The sequence below is a fragment of the Thalassophryne amazonica genome, chromosome 13 (assembly GCF_902500255.1).
Source record: "Thalassophryne amazonica chromosome 13, fThaAma1.1, whole genome shotgun sequence".
NCBI classification, from domain to species: domain Eukaryota; kingdom Metazoa; phylum Chordata; class Actinopteri; order Batrachoidiformes; family Batrachoididae; genus Thalassophryne; species Thalassophryne amazonica.
This window is the reverse complement of record NC_047115.1, coordinates 47,850,249-47,870,886: the sequence shown is the minus strand read 5'-3', so window position 1 is coordinate 47,870,886 and position 20,638 is coordinate 47,850,249. Positions and strand designations below refer to the sequence as shown.

The 20,638-nt window shown below is 38.5% G+C and overlaps 1 protein-coding gene across 10 annotated transcripts in view; it reads left to right on the top strand.

The window, feature by feature from the left end:
• The window catches only part of LOC117523030 (neurexin-1a-like), a 976,202-nt gene that overhangs the window by 851,557 nt on the left and 104,007 nt on the right, over positions 1–20,638 (top strand). For 6 of the 10 annotated variants that reach the window (XM_034184449.1, XM_034184443.1, XM_034184442.1 and 3 more), the window contains 2 exons: positions 10,137–10,226; positions 12,846–13,165. In XM_034184449.1, coding sequence (XP_034040340.1) covers positions 10,137–10,226; positions 12,846–13,165 — 410 coding nt within the window. The remainder of the gene's footprint in view (positions 1–10,136; positions 10,227–12,845; positions 13,166–20,638) is intronic. The other 4 variants (XM_034184445.1, XM_034184444.1, XM_034184450.1 and 1 more) reach the window with 1 other exon arrangement.

The window sequence follows — 20,638 nt, the reverse complement described above, 5'->3', positions numbered from 1 at the left end:
AGACCATAATAAGCATTAACTAAACATGAATTACAAGTTAACTAAGGTGTTTATTATTTATTAACATGTCTGTTAGTTGTGGCCGTAATAAACATTACCTAATCATGAATAACTAGTTACCTAAGGTGTTTACCAATCAATTATGAATGGTGTTCTTGTTAGTTATTGCAGTAAGCCTGAGCTAAGAGTTAATTACAAGTTGACTGAGGCATTTGGTAATCACGTATTGACAGTGTTCATGTTAGGTAATGCAGTAATAACCATTAACTGATGTGAATTAAGAGTTAACTGTTTGCTAATAATTTGTTAGAGGTATTCAGTATATTTGTAAATGATTCGAATAAAGTGATAACTTAGTTAACATGAAGACCTTGAATGATTACTAGACACAATTATTATTTTTTTTATTTAGGAACGACAGCCATTTGTATAAACAGTGCATGGGGAAAAGAAAAAAATGGATGAAATTTATTTTTTGTCCTCAACATTCTACACACAATACCCCATAATGACAATGTGAAAAAGCTTATTCTAGATTTTTGCAAATTCATGAAAAAAAAAACCTAAGAAATCACATGTACATAAGGATTCACAGCCTTTGCCATGAAGTTCAAAATTGAGCTCAGGTGCATCATTGTTTCCACTCATCATCTTTGAAATGTTTCTGGAGCTTGATTGTAGTCCATCTGGGGTAAATTCAGTTGATTGTACATGATTTGGAAAGGCATACACTGTCTACACATAAGGTCCCACAGTTGGCAGTGCATGTCAGACCACAAACCAAGCATGAAGTCAAAAGAATTGTCTGTGGACCTCTGAGACAGGATTGTCTTGAGGCACAAATCTGGAGAAGGGTACAGAAACATTACTGCTGCTTTGAAGGTCACAATGAGCACAGTAGCCTCCATCATCCATAAATGGATGAAGTTTGGATCCACCAGAACTATTACTAGAGCTGGCCGCTCATCTAAACTGAGCAATCGGAGAAGAAAGGCTTTAGTCATGGAGGTGACCAAGAACCCGATGGTCACTCTGTTAGAGCTCCATCATTCCTCTGTGGAGAGAGGGGAACCTTCCAGAAGGACAACCATCTCTGCAGCAATCCACCAATCAGGCCTGTATGGTAAAGTGGCCAGACAGAAGCCACTCCTTAGTAAAAGGTACATGGCAGCCTGCCTGAAGTTTGCCAAAAGACACCTGAAGGACTCTCAGACCATGAGAAAGAAATTCTCTGGTGTGATGAGACAAAGATTGAACTCGATGGTGTGAATACCAGGCGTCATGTTTGGAGGAAACCAGGCACCATCCCTACAGAGAATTATAGTGTTGGCAGCATCATGCTGTGGGGATGTTTTTCAACAACAGGACCTGTGAAACTAGTCAGGATTGAGGGAAAGATGAATACTGCAATGTACAGAGACAACCTGGATGAAAACCTGTTCCAGAGTGCTTTTGACCTCAGATCTTTCAGAAGGACAATGACCCTAAGCAGAGAGCCAAGATATCAAAGGAGTGGCATCAGGACAACTCTGTGAATGTCCTTGAGTGACCCAGCCACAGCCCAGACCTGAATCTGATTGAACATCTCTGGAGAGATCTGAAAATGGCTGTGCACTGACACTCCCCATCCAACCTGATGGAGTTTGAGAGGTGCTGCAAAGAGGAATGAGAAAAACTGCCCAAAGATAGACGCACCAAGCTTGTGGCATCATATTCAAGAAGACTTGAAGCTGTAATTACTGCCAAACATTCATCAACAAAGTTTTGAGCAAAGGGTGTGAATGTGTACTATGTACATGTGAATTCTTAGTTGTTTTTTTTTTCTTTTTTTAATAAATAGGTAAACATTTCAAAACAACTTTTCATGTTGTCATTATGGGGTGTTGTGAGTAGGATTCTGAGGGAAACAAATGATCTCACCCCTTTGAGTCTGGTCTGTTTGAGGTTTCTTCCTCAGAGGGAGTTTTTCCTTACCACTGTTGCTCTGGGGGTTGGTAAGGTTAGACCTTACCTGTGTGAAGCGCTCTGAGGCAACTCTGTTGTGATTTGGCACTATATAAATGAAAATAAATTGAAAAATTTTACTCCATTTTGTAATAAGGCAGAAACATAAAATGTGGAAAAAAAATTGAAGCACTGTGAATACTTTGCGGATGCACTGTATAGTTCCTTCATTTTTAGAACCCATGAGAAATTTGGCAAACTAAATATAAGAATTATTGTTAATACAGATAACTAGTTTTACTACCACATTTCTTGAGACACGTCGGGGTATGGATACATAAAGACTAAACATGGACTCAACTACATATTAATTATTAAGAACAGTATGGCATGATATGAATCTGACTGGAGTACACCCTTCTCAAAAATGGACTATCCAAGGAGACTAGTGGGGGAAGCCACCAAGATACCCACAACAACTATATACATTACAGCACTACATGTTTACACAATGTGGCTGTCAAGAAACCAAGAAAGTTTCACCAAAAAAAATGAATATGCCATCTGTTAAGGGTAGCTGTTAAGGATAGAACACACCCTGCACAGGTCTGAAGTACATTTTGTTTTGTTCATTTTATGATGTGTCCTCTCTGTCCTCCCAACAGCTGTAGGCTAAATGTTCTCTGAAGCACAGCATGAAGCTGACCTCAACTCAGATGAGGTGTCAGAGTAACAGGAAATAGAGTGGTGACGTAACTAACACCCCATGACTGACAAATGAAGGTGACAGGAATTAAAGCCTTTGAATGCTAGATGTCAACACCAATCAATGAATTATTCATTTGTTAACACAGACTAATATGAGGAATGTTAGTGTGCGAGTGAGCGATATTTTCTCTGTGCACATTACTCAGGGCAAAAGAGGAAACCAGAGGCCGCTGATAGAACAGACAGTACAGTAATCTTTCTGGAAAGGCGAGGTGTTTTTGTTACTCTCACACTGCTGTATGTCGGCACTGCTTGTGATGAATTCAAAGAAAAAAGGTCTGGGCAATCAATCAACGCGGAGGCTTTTTGACATTGATGTGCACTCCTGACAACTTGCATTACAAGAGCATTACATCCCTTGGCTTGACCTCTGAAAAATAAAAACAAAAGTGAAGAATTTGATGCTTACATCAAACATTAAAAAAATAAATGGATCTTAGAATAAAGAAATAAAACTCTATGTGGTGCCAACAGGCTGAAAAATCCTGACTGCATCTGCTGTGCTGTTTTAATGCACCGTGATAAGTCACTCAGCTTTTCCCTTCTCTGGTACGTTATGTGACGCTGCCTCCAGTGGCTACTATAAAGCTGACTTGTGTTTATTGTAGACCGTCCCCAGATACCATAAGAGGGCACTGAGGACATAGTGACACATTGATGCACAACAAAAGCTTCAACATAAACTGCAAGCATTCAGGCATATTATGTATGAATGAATGAATATGTTTTATTCAGCACGCACATACTGTAAACAAAACACCACCATAAGAATCTCTTACTAACAAAACAAATAAAAAAAGAAGAAAATACAACAATAACTCAAACAATTTCGCTATATATATATATATATACACACTTTAATGGTTTTTATGGTACTTGGTGAAGGAGTCTTTTATCACAGCCAAAATTATTTTCAGGTTTTCAGAGCTGTTGCCTTGTTTGTGTGACAACTCACTTGCGATGATAATTTTCTCACCCAAACGGCACCCGATAGTCAGATTAAAAGCATAATGGGAGGGTGATGTTCAAGTCTATGCATATGCATATTGGCCAAGATGGTATTAATATGCAGTTGTGCATTAGTAAAATGTAGGGTTAAGTGAAAAAAAAAAAAAAGTCAATGTATTTTGCATACTGGGCTGCATTTATTGAAATAGCTCTATAAAAACAAATTGTTGGATTGTAAATAGGATTACTCAAAAAGTAATGATTTAAAAAAAAATGTGGTGAAAATTTGTGATGGCATAGTGCACCTCTCATTACCCTCTGAAGTAAATCTGTCTATAGAGTTAGAGCAAGGAATTTTTTTAATTATTTTTGAAAAATAGGAATAAGGAGTGTTACTTAAATTCATTTTAATAAATCTTACTGGAAATATCAGATTTAATCTGGAATACTTGAAGTTCCTATTACATTTTGAGGCATCACATTATGCGTAGGAAGTTGAAATGCTGGAATGCTTGGAAAACTGGACAACTTGATCATTGTAATGGATGAAATAGGCTTGGCATGTCCTTTTGGGACATTTGTGAAACCAGACAAATTGGGCCTCATGTATCAACGTGTGTACGGCGATATTTGAGCGTATATGGGGTGTACGCCAAAACGGCTGCGCCACTTGACATTTATCAATGTGGTCGTTGGCGTACGCTGCGCTGAAAATATACACCAGGTCGAGAGGTGGCGTAAATTATACACCAAAATTAACCAGCGCTGGAATCCACATAGAAATGAAGATGATCAACATGATAAACAGTGCCATTATACAAATCAATGCATATGTTACATAAATAACACCTTCCTGCTCATACTACATAATAATCAATACAAATCCCGCTTTTGCGGGATTGCTGGTCTATCGAGCACGATCCGTGGCCACAACGCTGACAGCAAAGAAAGCGCTGCTCACTTTTTTCTCCAGACGTCGAGCCTGGAGCCAGAGCAGCGCTGAGCTTAACTTTATGTGGTGTGATCGTTTTAGACAATCAAATTGATAATAACAACTGTACTCATAACTGAGTTTGTCACACGGAAACGGACATCTGCTGCAGCGAGGTGTGAGTGGAGAAGGCGCGGCGCCAGGATGCAGAGGCCCGATCTGTGACATACTGGCGAGTCACTATTATTAATTTCTTATGTGTCCGACCTCGTTCGTTGATCGTTAAAATTAAATTTGTTAGTTCTAAATGCCATCATAATTATTTATAGGAATACATTCTGTTTTTGTTTCTCAAACAAATGTTTGGGCCTGAAAACAGTTTTTCGTACTAAGGTCTGAACTTTGACAGTGTTTACACACAAGAGAAAAGTGAGAAAATGTTCATGTCTCATTGTGAAAGTGTATAAAGTGGTTTTACAGGGGTTTTACAGCTTTAAAACGTCTATAATAATTGTAAAAAATAACGCTGACTATGTCGCGGTTTTGCGTATTTCGGGCTATTTTTAGGACGTAACTCAGCCGCTTTTGGCGCTCTATTGGCACGCGTCGTGACTGGTGGAGTTCTTTTTCTTTGCCGTCTTCCTGGCTTCCATGTCATAAAATGAGGGTGTGTCTGAAGCGGAGTCTGAATATTTATGGGCGTGTTTATTATAATTACGATCGTTTCCACCCACAGCATTTATCAAGGTCACGTCAGGCGTACGCCGGAAATGGGCAGGTGCGCACTGCTTGATACATGTCACGGCAGCTTTGGTGTATTTCAAGTTTACGCCGTAAATTTACGCCACAAGTGCGCAACATTGATACATGAGGCCCATTGGACCTTTCATAAGCACCATGTACTACAACTGGTAAAATGGTAAATGGACTGCATTTATATAGCACTTTTCCATCTGCATCAGATGCTCAAAGCACTTTACAATTATGCCTCACATTCACCCCGATGTCAGGGTGCTGCCATACAAGGTGCTCACTACACACCAGGAGCAATAGGGGATTAAAGGCCTTGCTCAAGGGCCCTTAGTGATTTTCCAGTCAGGCAGGGATTTGGACCCATGATCCTCTGGACTCAAGCTCAACACCTTAACCATTAGAGCATCACCTCCCCTACAACTGGACAAGAATCTTCTACTCCTGCACCAGACATGATGGTCAGACAAGCATTCCAATAATTGTTGCTCAAGATATGGATACATATTTATGTGGACACAAAACACTGTGACAGATTATTGATGATCAGGCTACAAGTATCGCCATTCAGTGTAACAGTATTCCAAATATATGCACCTAGACATCTAGCAGATCAGCTGGCAGTGATGAGCCAACAGTCAGGGAGTATGGCCTTTGCAAACCAAATGAAAGAAATCTCAAACTGGTGGAATTCTGTAGACAAACTGAAATCACCAACACAACATTCACAAAACCAGCAAGATATTTACGCACATGGACATCGCATCAGCACATGGGTCAATACATAAACTGTTGAAGCCCCTGTTGAAGAAGCACCAATGTAACTGCCTTCTATTGGCACAATAAAGACAAACCAAAATCTTTTCACTGTGAAGCAGTTGTGGAAGAGACATATTCAACAGATATGCACAGATCAAGAACATTGACCGATGTGAGAAGGAAATCACTCTGCACTCTGGCGATCAGCCAAGCGTTTGCCAATGGAGATTGAAAAATTGATTCATGTTGACCATTACCGAGGTCCGCCAGACTCTGCAGGAGCTAAGTCGACATCATTCGGGCAACCCTGATGTCCGACTTGGTCACGCAAAAATTTTCAACATGCTTGAAATGTTCGACAATCTATCTTAAAGGCTCCACCATCACTACATCACTGCTGTGTTTGCCTCTGTTGACCACCATCAGAGGCTTGACTTAATGCACTACTTCCTCTGCATCCCTTGGGCATGAAGAAATATGTAGTACCCGTGTCAACGAGGCACCAGTTGCAAGTGATGAAATCACAGAGTTACACTGAGTTAATATAGACTGTCACATGATGTCAAAAATGTTGAGTCAACGATCAGGTCCGCCAAGCTATGCTACTGCTCCACAGAATGTGCTACCAATGTACACGCCCTCTCACTTCACCAAATAAGACTGGATTGCTGTCATGTGACTGGAATTTGTTTCATAAATATTAATAAATGTTGAGATAAGATAAGATAAACTTTGTTGTCCCTCTCTGGGAAATTTGTCTTGGGACAAAGCACAGGAAGCTGCCATATACAGTACAACAAAAGCAGACATGTAAGGGCCACAAAGACAGCAAGGACAACAATACAGTGCAAATAAGTACAAATAATTAAACTGCCATAAAATTGCAGTGCAAAACCTGTACAACACAATGCCATAAAAATCAATAGAAAAAAAAATGTTGGATATCACATATGCCTGGCTTTTAGAAAGGACCTCATGATATATAATATAATGACACATAGGCCACAATATATACTCAACAAAAATATAAACGCAACACTTTTGGTTTTGCTCCCATTTTGTATGAGATGAACTCAAAGATCTAAAACTTTTTCCACATACACATTATCACCATTTCCCTCAAATATTGTTCACAAACCAGTCTAAATCTGTGATAGTGAGCACTTCTCCTTTGCTGAGATAATCCATCCCACCTCACAGGTGTGCCATATCAAGATGCTGATTAGACACCATGATTAGTGCACAGGTGTGCCTTAGACTGCCCACAATAAAAGGCCACTCTGAAAGGTGCAGTTTTATCACACAGCACAATGCCACAGATGTCGCAAGATTTGAGGGAGCGTGCAATTGGCATGCTGACAGCAGGAATGTCAACCAGAGCTGTTGCTTGTGTATTGAATGTTCATTTCTCTACCATAAGCCATCTCCAAAGGCGTTTCAGAGAATTTGGCAGTACATCCAACCAGCCTCACAACCGCAGACCACGTGTAACCACACCAGCCCAGGACCTCCACATCCAGCATGTTCACCTCCAAGATCATCTGAGACCAGCCACTCGGACAGCTGCTGAAACAATCGGTTTGCATAACCAAAGAATTTCTGCACAAACTGTCAGAAACCGTCTCAGGGAAGCTCATCTGCATGCTCGTCGTCCTCATCGGGGTCTCGACCTGACTCCAGTTCGTCGTCGTAACCGACTTGAGTGGGCAAATGCTCACATTCGCTGGCGTTTGGCACATTGGAGAGTGTTCTCTTCACGGATGCATCCTGGTTCACACTGTCCAGGGCAGATGGCAGACAGCGTGTGTGGAGTTGTGTGGGTGAGCGGTTTTCTGATGTCAATGTTGTGGATCGAGTGGCCCATGGTGGTGGTGGGGTTATGGTATGGGCAGGCGTCTGTTATGGACGAAGAACACAGGTGCATTTTATTGATGGCATTTTGAATGCACAGAGATACCGTGACGAGATCCTGAGGCCCATTGTTGTGCCATACATCCAAGAACATCACCTCATGTTGCAGCAGGATAATGCACAGCCCCATGTTGCAAGGATCTGTACACAATTCTTGGAAGCTGAAAATGTCCCAGTTCTTGCATGGCCGGCATACTCACCGGACATGTCACCCATTGAGCATGTTTGGGATGCTCTGGAACGGCGTATACGACAGCTTGTACCAGTTCCTGCCAATATCCAGCAACTTCGCACAGCCATTGAAGAGGAGTGGACCAACATTCCACAGGCCACAATTGACAACCTGATCAACTCTATGCGAAGGAGATGTGTTGCACTTCATGAGGCAAATGGTGGTCACACCAGATACTGACTGGTATCCCCCCCCCCAATAAAACAAAACTGCACCTTTCAGAGTGGCCTTTTATTGTGGGCAGTCTAAGGCACACCTGTGCACTAATCATGGTGAGGTGCATTGCAATATGCTGCATAATTTACCCCAAATTTAAAAATATAACTGAGAATACAACTTGTGTTATGCCTGAGTAGTTTAATACTTATGTTACATTGCATTGATAACTCAACAGATGAATTCATCCAAAGACCCTCATTTTTCAGTTTATTCTAACAATATTTGTATTTTAATGTCACTGAACATACAAGTCAAAGATGCCATAGAATCATATGAAGGTAAAGGGGAAATCTTGCTAATATATGACTCATCTACAATGCAGATGGCATCACATTACATGACAGCATTTTATGCTGCGTTCCTGTCATGCAAAATATTTCTTTCTTTGCCGGTGTTGAAGGAGACCTGTTTTCCTAAATCTCTTTGACAAGGCTTTGTGTTTCAACCTGGCACAATCAACTGCAGCCAAATTCCATGAGCTGTAGAAACAAGGTTTAAAGCCTTTTAGGTGTAGCTGATCCTCTACAGTAATTCAAGTTGATAAGATTAAAAAAATGTCTTTTTATGCGCCTTCTTACTTCTAAGGCCTTTCATCAGTCCAACTGTGCGTCTTTTACAAGGGTACCTCCTTTCCTTCCTGTCTGCACGATCCCTTTTTCTCAGAAACTATTCTCCACCAAAATCATTGTTAGCTACCAGATCTTTTATCTGGCAGAAGTGAATTAATATGGTTGATGGGACAAACATTGTCAATCTGCTGGAAGAATGGAGCTGACTGAATTCAATCTCTGCAGACAATACTGGGTGAAAGCACTTAGAGAAAGTGGCACTTTGCTGAAAATCTTCTGTTCTGGAGAGGTTATTGGCCTTGACAAAAGGGTGATGCAGAGTTTGCCCTCATTAATGCCAGAGAGCAACTCCAATCCTGGAGTACAGTTTTTCTGCAGTGACTCACTGACACGTTTTTGGGTTTAGTCTCTGAATACCTTCAGAACACATTATTCCTGGAGTTTGACTTCATCAGAAACTTTACTAGACTTTACTTCTTTATTACTTGTAGCTTTTGTCAAAGCCGTGTCATAGATGAACTTTAAAGTGTGTGTACCTACACTGTCTTCTGACTTTTCTCTGATTGTATATTGTGTTAATTGTATTGCATTTAGCTGTTTTTATTTCTTGTAAATTAGGCTATGTATAAATGGGGTGGGCATTTGTAATATGTTAAATTAAATTGTTTAATTATTTAAACCATAAAAGGTTGATTCAATAAAAACTCAAATGATGTTTTTTTTTATTATATATAAATAGTGTAAACACCAGTCAAAAAGAAAGATGGCCAAGTTAAAATGGGATGGATTTATTTGGGTAAAGGTTTTGTAAAGGAAGTGTATAAATTTGTTATCTGGCTTGGTTTATAATGCAGCTGCAGTAACTAAGATGAAACATTTGCGTAGTATTTTAGCTATTTCAATTAATAAAAGAATAATTTGTTGGCTAAAATAAAATAAATGAGTGAAGTTTGGTCAAATAATGGTTTAGTGTATTTTGTTTTTGTTAAACACATAAAACATACTAAAAACCTTGTGCAGATGTATAGCTCCAGCATTAAGTATGAACATTTAACCTTTGACCTTACAGATTGTAACCAATGAAATGTCTCTTTAAACTTTAAAGGCAACAATGATAACGAACGCCTGGCGATTGCTAGACAGCGAATCCCATATCGACTTGGTCGAGTAGTTGACGAATGGCTACTCGACAAAGGTAAAAATCACTGAATAAATTTTCAGATAAAATAATTTGATCATAACCAAGTTGTACAAATACTTTGTAAATAATAAACCTAAAAATAAATGTTCTGTAAAACTTAAACATAAAATGATTTGAAGAGTTAAATTTAATTTGAAGTATTTCATACTTTCATAATAATGTATTTATTTTACAGTTGTTAACTGTAGATGTTAACTGTTTTAATACGTGTTCATTGTTAGCTTAAGGTTAAAGGGACTGTAAATATAAATTTAAATCCCCTAATGAGTTTAAATCTAAATTGATAAAATGTTTATAAATTACTGTAGAATTTTACAGTAAACATTTAAATGCTAAATTTTAAAGATTTAGTTTTATTAACTGCTTTTTAAAGTGTGATTTGAAACACTTTTGAAACGTATAATGAATTGTATGTCCATTATTTGATCTTCTGTGATTAAACTGTAGCAGTGCTAAATAGTGTGCAAAACAAATTGGCATCAGAATTTTAAGTCCCTTTAACAGACATTGTAAATATGTGTAGGGCATTAGACAAGGAACTGTAATATGAAACAAATTGAGTGCATGCTTTGTTTTTTATAGTTCAATAACTAATTCATATTTTTTACTTAAAATGTGAAACAAGCCCTGTCATTTTATTTATTCTTTATGTTTGTTTGCTTTATTTATTTATTTATTTATTTTATATGAGTGCTTTCATAAAATATTTTCTTTGGTTTCCATACCCACCACATCTGTGCAGTGTTAGTCCATGGTTGCTTTTGCTAAAAGGGAGAGTATTTTGACATTTTTGAAAGCGCACCATGCTTTCTGTGAGATCCAGTCCTCACAATCTGTAGTCACTTTAGAAGTCAACATGCTTCCTTTTTTGCAAGAAAGTTAGAATTTTGCAAGACAAATTCAAGATTGTAAAAGAAATCATATCAAAATACAGTATATGCATTTTTTATTTGCTTTACTTGACTTATTGTTCTTGATTCCATGCCTAGGTCTTGAAATCAAATATCTTGGACCTTATCTTCCCCCAGCATAAAGCAGCGCTGGGCTAATTTTTATATCAGTTCAGTTGTCATTTTCACTCTTGGCACCCATATTGTGTAAGTCAAAAGTGTGACTGAGCCCTTTTGTGCACCCAAGGATGACTTGATCTAAAAACAAAGTGGTCGAGTGTAGTGCCGGTGCATTGCTATTGTGAGCCACAAGAATCCATTTTCGACCAGGTTTAAAATCCAGCTAGAGTTTTTCTACTGTTTACTTGCTGCAAATTTCTGATACATCTTACTCATGGGTTCACAATGCATGTACACTCTGGGTGGACACAAAGGGATGCGTCGTAACTGACCACTCAACCCTCAAACTGAAGCAAAATTAATAAAAAGAGGAAATTTTTATAATTCTGTATCACACAATATTTTAAACTTGTTTCCCGTGGCGGCCAACAGTCTATACGTGCAGCAAGAATGGGTGGGGGAGTACATACTGGGGTATAGCGATGATCGGGGTGATCAGAGTCACAACTGCAGATGCTTCACCTCAGGGAGCTGTGGTGGATAAGTGGTGCTCATGTTGTCACACGTTGCAAATCTCTCAGTTCTGAACTCAACCATTTAAACAACAATGTGCTAGATGGTGGTGCAGTTGTGTATCAAAGGGAATGGCAGACGACAATCAGATTGGTTTATTTTAGTCCGTGGGCCAAACAGGTTTTTGGTACCACTTAAAAGGACTAAACGACACAGAATATAACCTCAGTGTACCATGGCCTACCTAAAAATGTGTGATAGTCATCATAGGGTGGTAGTTATAGCCAGGTAGGAGTCAATAAAGAAATACACAGAGGTCAAAATTTTAAAATGCTCCAATAATATTGAGAAATATAGCGCATTATATATCTGATCATAATTATTCCAAGAAGGCATAGTTTGGACTAACTTTGAATTCTATAATTATGGGCTAAAAACAGCAACAATGGTGACAAAGGTCACAGGCGTCAAAAGTTAATGTTGCTCTAATTTTGGTAAGAAGTGATGCGTTATTGGTTGAGTTATGTTGTGATTTGGTGCTGTATAAATATTATTGAAATTAAATTGAAATTATTTAATGTTTTGCCCAAAACACAACGGGAAATAGTTAAGTGACAAAATACAACCCTTCTTCACCCTTTGCCTTACTTTATACCCGGAATATGTACCACGCAATTAGCAATGTGGAGGAGAATGCACCCCAAATGCACTTATGCTCTACCTTCCATCCACTATAGATTGTCTTGATAGGGCCCTAATATTGCTTTTAAGGTTAATGTTACATGTTGTGTTTGACTGATTTTTTATTCTCTGTTATTTTTGAATAGACTGGATTTGGCCTTTTAGCAAAGCTACAATAATTTTCTAAACCTTGATTTTAATTTTCCTTTTTTTTTTTTCATAGGCATCTCATCATTATAACTGCAATAAATTACCACGGATTGCGCCGCAACCAGTAATTTATTGGTCTCATTAGCCAATGGGCAAATAATCTGTCTTTTTCTTTCTTTCTTTTTTTTTCCTATTCAGTAATAGTGGCTGAGTCATCAGTTCAACATTCTTGTATATATGTAACATTGTTTTCCCACAGGGCGCCAACTTACAATCTTCAACAGCCAAACAACTATACAGATTGGGGGCTGGGAGCGAGACCGGAGTCGATCCTTTCAGGGCCAGCTTTCAGGCCTGTACTATAATGGGTTGAAGGTATTCAACATGGCTGCAGAGGGAGATCCCAACATTAGGATCCAGGGCAGTGTGCGGCTTGTGGGAGAGTCGCCCTCCTCTATCACGCAGCAGTCAAGTACAACAGCCAATCGCTCAGAAACATCCACATCCATCATGGAGCTCACCACCACTACAGCATCCAGCAGACGGGTCAAGCAGACGACACCACGGGAGCCTCAGCAGGTAAGACAACATGTGGGTTTGTTTGCCGTGTTCAATGCATAACCAGGTCTTCAGTGTAACTTTACATAGTGGCTCCTAGACTATTTTATTATTGCATTTGACCATCTTAATTCTGTCCACAAGCCCAGTTTGATACATCCTGAAGTACTATGGACTCTCTTTCACCAGGCATACAATGTCAATACTAGTTTCTACCCAATGCCATTGTCAGCTTTACACCCTGCACCCACAGTCTTTAAACAGCAACTCTACATGCACTCATCTGTACTTACATGCACATATTTGTCTTAAAAAGAGGTATTGCATGGGGTTCTGTAATGCTTCACCTCGGAGTTGTGGTGAATGACTCCTACTCCTCATGTGCTTTGACACTTTGCATGTAGAAACCTTTCCTTACCAGAGAACCTCTAATGTTTAATTCCACTGACTAAATAGCAATGCACTAGTTGCTGGTGCACTTGTCTCTTAAAAGCAGTGACATGTGTCACTTCAGTCGCCTTGTTTCATGTTAGGTCCAAAACATGCACATGAGAAGTTAAGTGACTAAACACAGCTTACAGATTATAGGTCGTGCGAATACCAAAATGAATTTGGACACTGCAAGGGGGGTGATCTAGAGCTTGAGAAAGAGTTGCCCTATAACCAAACGGAATGATGTCCAAAATTCACACTGTGGGTAGGTAGGGATGCTTGCTACAAGGATCCAGGGGCATCCCCCCCCCCATCCCAGTAAAATGTTAAATATTGAAGCAAATTTGTGGCCATAAGTTGCAATCTTTGCGTGAAAAATCAGTTTATTCATTTATTTTTTTAAACATTTAAGGAAACAGATATTTTTGTTTTTTAACATGGCTCATCAATTTCAATTAGTGCATCATTGCAGTAGTAAGACTAGGATATCCAGTGTAATTTTGATTGAACAATGTTTATTAGTATTATTTTAATGTAAAAAAAAATGTATTTAAATTGTCTCTAAAAGTAGACCTTTATGATAAGCCTGGGGGATGGGGGGGGTCCCCTCAGCCCTCGGCCCTCTGGTTATGCACCAGTAGTGTCTCTGTTACCATGAGGAAAACAGACACGACAAGGAGAAAAACTAATTTCTATGTGCTGAAATTAGGAACACACCTCAAATGCGCTTTCACTAGGCACTTTAAACCATGCACCATAGATTGTGAAGATAGGGCTCTATTAATTCTGACATTTGAGATGCCACAGAGAGACACTGCTGTGTCTTTGTCACTGTGTGATCAGATGTGGCATCTCCCTGTGTGTATGTTAGATAACAATCAGAAACATCCTGTTATCGTTGCCTGTCCAGCACATGTTGTGAATCTTCCACAGGGGGTTTTTATCTCATGTCAGCATGTATCACTAAACATTGTAACACAAAACGTGTCCTATGGCATTAAAATGGACCAGAACAGAGAACTGTTCAGTCGGGTGTAACACTCTAACAGATGTAGATTTTTAAATGAAAAGGAGTCACTCTTTCAATTCATGAGAATCCTCTTCATAAAAATTCTCATAAAATGTTTCATTTAGTGTCGCTGCTTTATTCATCCATCTGTCCAATTACAAACGCTATTTTAAAAAACCTCAGGTTTGGTATATCAGTGCAGTACTGCAAGTTCTCTTCGTGAAAATGTAACATTGCATTGAAGGCTATTGCAACAAATTATCAGACATATTTTAAGAAATGTTTGTTTGTGTATTTGTTTGTTCCAATACTTCTCCAAAGTGCTTATGGGCTAATTTCAAATTAACTAGGTGTGTGCATGTGTAGGCTGACACCAGAATAAGCATTAAGAGATTTGTTTTTGTAAAGGTCAAGGTTATTGTGTACAATGGTAAAAATATTTTCACTCCAGTGTGGAGGTGGGCGATACCGGGAATTTGGTATTGATCTGATACCAAGTAAATACAGGCCCAGTATCGCCGATATTGATATAAATACTGTTTCATATTTAAGCTTCATAGATCCAAAGGATCCAAAAGACCTATGACAGAATTTCGCCAAACATTGTACGTGACAACAAAATACTTTATTATCACAGTCAACATTTAAAAAATATCACTCAACACAACTTAAAATCTCCTGAGGTAGAGGCTGGCAAACTACAATACAACAGTGCGCTGCTCCGTGTTGTGTGACACAGCGCAGCGCTGCTCTTACAGACAGAGAGTAGACTTTGATGAATCTGTGTGCGCAGCAGTCAGTGCATGCATGAAAGAAATAAAAAGCTTGAGTATCGATCTTTTTACATGAGGATTGTTCAATATCAATACCAGTGTTGGTATCGATATTATCGATATTAGGATCGATCTGCCCACCTCTACTCCAAAGTCCATCAAAGTAGGTGTATGTAAAGAGGTGGGAATTGCCCATCAATTTTTGGGTCAAGGTCATGTATGTCTGTCTGTTGGCCTCATCAAAGGTGCTTTTGCTGATTTCTACCAAATTAATACTGTCAGTGAAGCTTGGTTGCAAAATTCACATTAATAAAACATTTTGGCAAAGGTAAATGTCAGGGAATTTCATTTTCAACCCAGTTTGGACAAAACTTGGCACACAATCTGGTGAATTATAATATTGCTATAACAAAGTCAGCCAGCAGTCAGTGTATTGGATGAAGGTCCACATCATCAGGGACAAATGTCACATTGCCGTAGCTCTCACTGTCTTCCTGCACACGTACCTAGTTATATGAAATTACGCCAATTTGGAACAAAAAGGGGTGATGCAAGCTGTTGAAGAGTTTATTTTGTTTTTGAACTGTGCACTCTTCTGAGCACTTAATTTTTAATTGATCTTGCTAAAAAAAAGTTGGGTTTGGTCAATTCATTATTTTTTCATGGGGAATCCAAACATAAGGTCAGAGGCAAGAATTTCAAAACTGAACATTGTGAGATAAGCTGCTTTAATAATAAACTTATTTTCACAAACCTTGCTGAAAGGTTTGAGTCTAATCTCCAGTGTGTCTGATCCAAAACTGGGGAGGTGGGGGGTATTGTACTTTCTTTCTGGTCATGTTGGGTACTCTGAGTGTTTTCTTATTTTGTGTTCATCTTATTTCACTGGGAATCAGTCACACTGAGGGTGCTGGCAGTTTTTAAGTCTAAAAATATTTGTTAAGTTAAGATGTTAGTGACTCATTTAGGTCAGTTAGAAAGTACTGGATTTTTTTTTTTTAATTACCAAGAAATGGTAGCAAGTGGGAAATGCCTTCATGTGGAATTGGCTGCAAAAGAGGAACAGAAGCTTTGTGGCTGGCAGCAATTTTGTGTGTGCGTGCTTAAATGCAAAAAAAAAAAAAAAAAAAGAGGGCCTCATTGATGTGGACATGTAAGAACTCTTAAGAACTTCTAAACTCAAAATGACCTTTTAATTAGAGTTTAATCAGCTTTGTCAAATATAGTTAAAAATAATTTCAGATTGAACACATTTTGGATTCATTGAAAGGAAGATTATAACATCTCCAGGAGGGTTGGCCTTGATGCCATACTGAAACGTGTATGCACAACCAAAATAATTTGATTTGAAACCTTTTTTATTATTTATTTATCACAAAAAAAATATTTTTCTTTGGGAAACAGTTAATATTCACATCGGCTTGATGTGCTATAGCTGTGAAGCCAGGACTAAGCATGAAGACAAAAATACAGTTTAAAACACTTGAAACAGATGATTTAACCCACAGGTCACAATAACAACTCCCACACATAATTTGCATTTCGCAGTTAACAAAGCAGCAGAGACCCCAGAATGCTGCACATATGCTCTCTGACCTGAAACCATCATAACCGTTTATGTAAAGGACTGCAGATGCTGACAAATAATACAATCATACATATTGATCCGATGAAATGATTTTCTGTGAGACTCAGCACGGCTCCTGAACCGTTGCCGGAGCATATAATGGAGGCCAAATACAAGACAACAGTCTATAATTATATCCAAGATTCATGCAGTGATATAAATTGCTTCTCAGACTGGCAGAAGGCAATAGGCTGGAAAAGATGGATGCAAATCCTTTTTCAGGAGAGAAATAAAGTGACGTAAATGGCCACAACAATTTAGAAAACAGTTTATTACCAAGCAATATTTTATGTACGGGGCATCTCTAGCTGTTTATTTCAATACTGTGCAAAATTCTGTCATTAAGATTTAGCGGATTTGATATTGTGGGCCTTGTGTTGCCAATGTGTGGTGCATGGTATACAGCACATTGTATATTTGGGGCATTTGTTATTTATATGGTGTGTAATCTGAGAGCATGTTGGTACAACAGGGTTTAATTAGTCAAATTGTTGTGGGTCTGTTTTGGGCATAACCTGAATTGAACCAATCCGATTGTCATGCGTTATCCCCTTTAAGAGGTGGAGTGTGCTGGAACCTGGCTCCTGTTTAGACTAGAGATGAGTATTGATAAGATTTTATCGATATTGATAACATTGTCGATCCAATTCCTTATCGATTCCCTTATCAGTACCTCCTGTGAATTTTCTATGTACTAAAAGTAGGCTTTACAGGTTTTATTGAGTCTGAAAGTAAATAAATATGAAATTGGTGACTGCATCCTTGATCTCTGGACATGAATAGAAATAAACAAAATCTCTACTTTACTTTACAATGTTATTCCACAGTCTCTGGGCTGAGCTCAGCCGGCTGTGCTGCATGTCAGCATGTAATTCATAAAACATGGATGATGTCTCATTTTGGGAGAAAAATAAATGGTTTGTAGTCTGCATTACAATGTTTGGAAAGAGGTGTAATTTTATTTAAACGTCGATTTGCTTTGAAGTTATTAATTCCGACCGGACTCTGTCTTTCTGACTTGACTCAATAGAGAGTGGTGCAACGTTTGGAGCGGTGCAATGATTCTCGTTTCTTGCTTGCAACAAGACAAGAGTCCCAGTTAGTGACTTTAATTTGCACAAAAGGGACTCATGATTGACATGTTTAATTGGCTTTGAGAGGGGTTAAGAAGCGGACCTGCTGCTTCTGAAAAGCAATGAAGCAGAGAACCAATGAAGCAGTGGGTCGTAGCACTGCTTCGTTGCTTCAAGCTTCAAGCGAGGCTGCTGCAGAAGTGGTTGATTACAGACCCACTGCAGGGTCTGCAATCAACAAAGAGAAATGATCATTTTCCCAATAAACACCCTCAAAAACAACGGCCGCTCTGAAGGACGGACAAGGGAATCGTTCAGCAAAAAGGCTATTGATGCCGGTGGACTGAATAATTTCTTAACACTTCTTGAAAATAACCGGTTATCGATACCCAACTGTAGTTTAGAGAGGTTTTCTGGAAAGTTAATGATTCTGTCCATGAGGCATCAAAGTGTGTGATTTGAGAGCAGCCACCAAAGCTCCCTGAGGTGAAGCAGTGAAGAAGTAAGGTAAAGTTTTGTATTTTCAATAAATATTTACTGTTATTCCTTTCCAATGCAATTGTTTTGTTGTGTGTATGTGAATATGGTGAAGAATTTCTAAAATGTCAATTAAAAAAAAAAAAAAAAATCAAAAACATGCCATCATTACATCAGAATTGGACAATACCAAAAAGTATCAAATTATTATTATTATTTTTTTGAAACTCAATATCTGCCATTGAAGCAGGTTATTCTATACAATGAAGCAGGTTATTTCATACACTGAAGCAGATTTTTCTATACATTCACTCCATGAAAAGGCCTCATTCCACACAAACCTCAACATCTCCTTTTATTTAATGTTTTAGGAATTCACATAGAATGTTCTAGTTTTTGAGGGGAATTAATGATAAGTAGGGATGATTTTGATGGAATAGAAGAACTAAGTGCATCTTTCTGCAGTCAGAGAGAAAAGTTGGCCATCAAAGGGCAATCATGTCTGAGACAAAGTGAAAAAAAATGCCATTCTGCCGTAATTATAATGTGATACATTCACTCAGTCCTGTTGCCCTAAATAATCACACATTGTCATGTCACCAATAATAATAACAAGTATTATTATTATTATTAAGTAATTAATTTCTCTGATCAGTATTCCAAACCATGAAAAGAGATTCTTTTTTTTTTTCTTCAAAGGAAGAAAATGGATATATCATGTTTTGGATTCAAACTTTTCATGTGTACCATCAACCCACTTGTGTAAGACATACCTGAATACTGCACTGTATATGTAGCAGGAAAACTCTGCACTCGAATTTACACCAGGTTTATGTCAGTCTATGATATGAATGATTTTAGTTTCTTTACAATGGGAATGCAGCCATCATGCACCTGACCACACCTCATTTAAAGAGCAAAGCTCCCACTACATAAAAATTAGTATAACTTCACTTATTGTGTAGGATTTGGTGCATTTATTAGCAGACATGACATACAACATTATAAACCATCTTCATTACTGTGTATTATCTGCAATAATGAATGTGGGTTTTCATCATCTTAGAATAAGCACCTCATATCTGCATGGGAGCGGGCCCCCTCACAGATGTCGCTATGTTGCACTAAAATGCAGATGCAGGCTGCCAAAAGAGACATATTTACATCACTTACTGGAGTTTGCAGCATGGCAAAAAGAGTTTGAGAAATGTTATTTTTTGTGAAATGGAGGATCATACATATAGCTTAACACAAGAGAAGGCAAGGAAGCATCAACAAAAGAAGCAAAAACATGAAAGGAAATAATATCGTGACCAGCGATAGCATAAGCCAATCCGCAACGTCACCACTACATGATATTAAATCCTACATATAGTGGCTTTAAAGTACGTGGGTGCTGGGAGGGAAAAATACAATAACACTGAATGGAAACAAGAAATGACACTTAATAAATAAGTGAATCAGTTGAACCATTGAACAAATCACATATACAGTTTAGTTTTCTGTTTGAACTTTATTGTGTGGGTGGAATTTAAAATTTAAGGCCATTTTTCATTTTGTTTATGGTATATTTTTTTTAATTAGTGAGAGAGCATTATTTAAAAAAAGGACAGATGTGTTGTGTTGGCATATAAGGACTCTGCAACGGAAAAATAGTCAAGGCTAACAATGTTGTTTACTCAGTTACTAAATGCATTCATACAGATGAAAAGGTCATCGGATGAAAGAGTTGCTCTGTGATGTGGGTGGGAAGATGAATAAGACACGCAAAGACAGGTGCACTGGAAGACGTCGGGGTGTTTGGTCGGTGTCACGACCTTCCCATGGAGAGTTCCCTCAGCAGGAAGTCTCGGTCTCAGGACAGCGCACTCACAAAGGCATCATGTCCTACCATGGAGAAAAACGATGATGCATTCACTGACTTCTTGTAATTAGTCATCATGTTTATCATTGATTCAACTCTTCCGTCTCAATGGCAAGCACAGTGCACTTACTGTTTTTGTGTCCTATCAGCTTTATAGTACTAGAACATGTGAAATTGTTGCATGGTTTCACCCAGTGAAAGTAAAACAGCAAATATGAATATGTTATACCTGCGGAAGG